This window comes from Notothenia coriiceps, unplaced genomic scaffold (assembly GCF_000735185.1).
Source record: "Notothenia coriiceps isolate Sejong01 unplaced genomic scaffold, NC01 NC01_scaffold00013928, whole genome shotgun sequence".
NCBI classification, from domain to species: Eukaryota; Metazoa; Chordata; class Actinopteri; order Perciformes; family Nototheniidae; genus Notothenia; species Notothenia coriiceps.
The window spans coordinates 39,496-44,387 of NW_011346629.1; the positions used below are offsets into that span (position 1 = coordinate 39,496).

The window sequence follows — 4,892 nt, forward strand, 5'->3', positions numbered from 1 at the left end:
GTTCAACATGTAAGAAGTAGAAAGTACAGGTATTTGTGTTCAACATGTAAGAAGTAGAAAGTACAGGTATTTGTGTTCAACATGTAAGAAGTAGAAAGTACAGGTATTTGAGTTCAACATGTAAGAAGTAGAAAGTACAGGTATTTGAGTTCAACATGTAAGAAGTAGAAAGTACAGGTATTTGAGTTCAACATGTAAGAAGTAGAAAGTACAGGTATTTGTGTTCAACATGTAAGAAGTAGAAAGTACAAATATTTGTGTTCAACATGTAAGAAGTAGAAAGTACAGATATTTGGGTTCAACATGTAAGAAGTAGAAAGTAGGTACAGGTATTTGGGTTCAACATGTAAGAAGTAAAAGTAAAAAGTCGTCAGAAAAATAATTAGTGGAGTAAAGTACTGATACCAGAAACANNNNGTTCAACATGTAAGAAGTAGAAAGTACAGGTATTTGTGTTCAACATGTAAGAAGTAGAAAGTACAGGTATTTGAGTTCAACATGTAAGAAGTAGAAAGTACAGGTATTTGAGTTCAACATGTAAGAAGTAAAAGTAAAAAGTCGTCAGAAAAATAATTAGTGGAGTAAAGTACTGATACCAGAAACATGTACTTAATTACAGTAACAAAGTATTTGTACTCCACTACTTCCCACCTCTGCTTTTAAGACACAGAAGCTTCATACATTCACCAATGAGGGATTTACTGAGGTATTTTATGTTTCAGAACAAAAAGTGAAAATACCTTCAGCTTGTGTTAACAACATAGCTTGTAATATTAGACATTTAACCACAAACCGTTTTAAAAAACTGTTGACTTCAAGACAAGTGTTGTCTTGTTTTGCATTGTTGGAGAAGCCTGTGACCTAAGATTTTCAACGACATAATGACTCTGTAGCTATGTTAAAGAACCTTGAACCTTGAACAAGGGATCCAAAAGTGTTGAAATGCTAACTCATTTTCAGTTTTAGGACTAGTTCCCCTGTATTTACAGTTCAAGTGTTTGACTGAGGATTGATTTGCAGACAGCCGGATTGTATCCTCTAAAGACAGTTGTCAGCTGCGTTGTTAGTTTATAATCCGGCTTTTCCAGTTGACGAGTACGTGTATCCTTCTTGGTATCAAACAGTATGAATCTGATAAGAGGACTGGTATTAGTGTTTCTAAAGACACTTCTAATGCCTGCTTTGTTCTCCCTCTTTGTCCTCAGTGCTTCGAGGAAGAGGAAAGATGAGCCTGCCGATGCCAATTTAAAAAAACAAAAAACAAACAAAAAGACGTCTGTCAGCCGACTCTCTGTGCCTGCTGCAGCTCAGCATCCCACACACACCTTGCCCTTCAACTGTACATGTATTTAGCAAAAGTGTGTGTGTGTGTGTGTGTGTGTGTGTGTGTGTGTGTGTGTGTGTGTGTGTGTGTGTGTGTGTGATTTTTTTTCTTCTTGAGATGCTGAAAAATGTGTCACTGATCTGAACATGGATCTTAAAGTGAGTAACGCTATGGAAACTGTATATTTGTCTTTCCCTACTGTATAACACTCCGAGAGACACTTTGTTATAATCTTTTAAACCAGAAAATTGTAAAAAAAAAAAAGTGCCATGGATTTTCATACAGCCACATTTTTACTGTTTCTTAATTCAAGTGAATCTTATTTATACATCCCAATATTGAAATCACAATTTTGCCGTTAGGGGCTTTCCAATCTGTACATCTCCCACAAAGTGTCTTCCTTACTGCGTACTGTGTTATATGCAAACCCCTTCTTTCTTTATTCCTGTGTATGTTTCCCTTTTGTATTTCCTCTTAAAGGTCGTCTTTTATATTTCAATGTATTTCAATGTGATTCCTCATGGGAGGAAAAAGGGCTAAATGTTTCATTTTGTCTTAAATGAAGCCAAATATGGGACAGATAAATGCTGCAATTGTTTAGTCCAGAAGATGTTTGTGTTTGTTTCTTTAACGGGACTTAGAAAGTACTTTGTGTCAGGGATGAAAATGGGGGGAAATGGCAGCAGTTGAATATCTGTAAAAGATTGACCTGTTTTTGATAAATGTTTTAGTCACAGTAAATTGACATCATCTTTATTATGTGAATGATCTCAAGTCAAAGGCGTGGCTCGGTTCTTTTGTTACACATGAATTACAACACACCAGGATGTTTGCCACACTTGCACACACTTAAACACACACACACATTCTTATTTATCAGTGTTCTGAAAGTGCCGGTGCATTGTGCAGATGTTAAACAGAGCTGACTTCACCTCTCTGTTGGCCATTAGAGCTGCAACGATTGGACAACTTATCAATTAGTTAATTGACAGAAAATACCACAAGTAAATCAAAGAAAATCCAGTTTTCAACCTGTTAAATATGAACTTTTCTCTGTTTTGGCCATATTATAGTAAATGCGTTTTTTTGGACTGACATTTAAAAGCATTACCTTGGACTTATATATAAATAAATATATATTTATATTTATCACAATGTTCTAACAGTTTAAAGACCAAACAATCAATCTAAGAAATATCGGGCAGGTTGAAATCAGCATTTCTACCTTATATGAATGAAATAGCATAAATGTTTTTATAAACACAAGACGTTAAAGTAAAAATGTGCAATAAAGAATAACATTGAAATAAATAAGTAAAAATATTTGTATAACAAAGAGTTAAAGTAAAAATGTGCAACAAAGGATAACATTGAAATAAATAAGTACAAATATTTGTATAACAAAGAGTTAAAGTAAAAATGTGCAACAAAGGATAAAAAAATAATAAAACATGTATAAGTAAAATAGGACACATTGTACACTTTTAGTGACATCTTCAAAAATCTTATTACATCGATAATAAAAAATAAATCAAATGATTTGCATCCTGACATTATCCACCTGAGTGACTTTTCAGTGTGGAGTTTTCATGAAGGTTTTCCTGTGTTTATACAGCACCTTGCTCCCTTCCCTCACAGCTCCACCCACGGCTTTAGCAGCAGAAGTGATGGAGAGAGGCGACGCTGCCAGAGCCGCCGCCCTCCCCATCACCTTCACCTTCCTCACCTCCTTCCCTTTCGCCTCGTCCTTCCCCAGGATCCCGGCCCCCTCCGCTGCCCCCTTCCCCACCGCTGTCACCAGCTCGCACCAGAAAAGCCTCTCCACCCTTTTCCTCTCCTCCTCTTCCCTCTTCTTCTCCACCTCCGACCTCTGCTCCTCTTTCTCTTGATCAACGTTGTGTCTTCTCTCTCCAAGAATCCTCTCCTGTGCGTCCTTCACGGCCCTCTGAGCCTCCTTAAACGCATCATTGCTATAGCAACTGCCTCCATTTTTCGCCACAACCTCATCTATCTTGTTTAAAAGCTGAATTACTTGTTGTGAGCCGGTTGGGGTTTCATGTGTTTCACTATTCTCAAAAACATGATACCCCCCACAGCTGTTAACAAACTCCCACAGCTCAGGACTCTCCCCCAGGAAGTCCTCCACCCGTTTCCCTCGTAGCTGCCCCCCCCAGGTGAACAGAACCACTGTAAACATGGCGGCTCCAGGCCCAAACGTGGCCTTCACCCACTCCAACGCATCCTTCTCCTCCGGGGTGAACCTGCCGAGCTGTAAGATAAGAGAGAATATATACTTATTGATCCCAATTAGGGGCATTCTTCCATCATAGCAAAATGTAGGTAAGACATAGAAGTAAATATAAAATACACATATCAATAATGAAGGATAGAGCAGGGGTGTCAAACTCAAGGCCCAATACTTCATTTTATGTGGCCGCGCAAGAGCTTGCAAAGAATATAATACGTTCAGAATCATTATACAGTTACATGCCGCTTTACAGAAGCACACGTTGCTCATAAACTACATGTAAGTGCAGCCTTTACATGTTCATAATTTAACTGTAATGTGTATTTTCTAAGTGTACTAATTATTATTGTTGTAATGTTTCATGCGTGCAATATTTCGTCTTTTAATTTGAAGTCCAAGCTCACGTCTCGTTATGCTGTTCTCGCGTGAGTTAGAGAGCGAGAACATGAGAAGCACCCTCAAAGTATGCACGGATACTTACAGCTCCGTTAGTTTTGTATTCTTTCTTATAAATATAAGTTGTGAAGAGAACTGAAGAATACTTCCCAACGAGGTATGTTGTTGTGTTTGAATTACTTTTATGTTTATTACCTTGCTAGTTATCTCACATGCTGTGCATGTTATTGTGTGTCTAACACAAAACTATGTTTGTCATTTATACTGTTTGTTTGTGTAGTTTTCACGGTGGATTCGGAGGAATAAACCCGTAATGAGAAAGCCACTTGTGTCTGCCTGTGCTTCGAGGGAATTACACTACATGTCCTACAATGCATCTCATTTTGTGACATACACAATGCAGAGACATGCAATTATGTAATATAATACATTATTTTATATATATTTATATCGTCTTAAAGTTACAACCGGCCCTTTGAGTGCAACCATAATGCTAATGTGGCCCGCGATACATTTTGAGTTTGACACGCCTGCTATAGAGTATTGTCGGGAAAATACTGAATGTCCTCTTCCAATATGAGAGTACACATGATAACGAAGGTATCCCAACTGTAGCTGTGAACATGACAGGATGTATGACTACCTAGAAGAACATCAGGACTGTTTGAGGCATATGATAGCTATGTGATTAACATAATGATTCAGCCTCTATGGAGAGAGACATAATGACAAGCATGATCATTGTCAACCTTCCCGATTTTCGCGGGAGACTCCCGATTTCATTGCCCTCTCCCGGTTTCCTCCCGGGGTCATATTTCTCCCGCATTTCTCCCGATTTCTGACAAAATCAGATTTACTCAGGACTTTAATACAGCTACACCATTGTTTGGTTTCCATGGTAACACGTCTCTTTAGTAGCGCGCG

General features: G+C 38.2%; 2 protein-coding genes across 3 annotated transcripts in view; one reads left to right on the forward strand and one right to left on the reverse strand.

The window, feature by feature from the left end:
* LOC104948227 (ER lumen protein-retaining receptor 3-like) overlaps window positions 1–1,274 on the forward strand; it is a 2,514-nt gene extending 1,240 nt beyond the window's left edge. Inside the window, exon 3 of the mRNA XM_010774399.1 lies at window positions 1,206–1,274. Within this exon, the coding sequence (XP_010772701.1) occupies window positions 1,206–1,249 (44 nt within the window). The 3' untranslated portion in view covers window positions 1,250–1,274. The remainder of the gene's footprint in view (window positions 1–1,205) is intronic.
* Window positions 1,275–2,737: 1,463 nt separating this feature from the next.
* LOC104948225 (GTPase IMAP family member 7) overlaps window positions 2,738–4,892 on the reverse strand; it is a 4,575-nt gene continuing 2,420 nt past the window's right edge. For both annotated transcript variants that reach the window (XM_010774396.1, XM_010774395.1), the window contains exon 3: window positions 2,738–3,593. In XM_010774396.1, coding sequence (XP_010772698.1) covers window positions 2,898–3,593 — 696 coding nt within the window. In that variant the 3' untranslated portion in view covers window positions 2,738–2,897. The remainder of the gene's footprint in view (window positions 3,594–4,892) is intronic.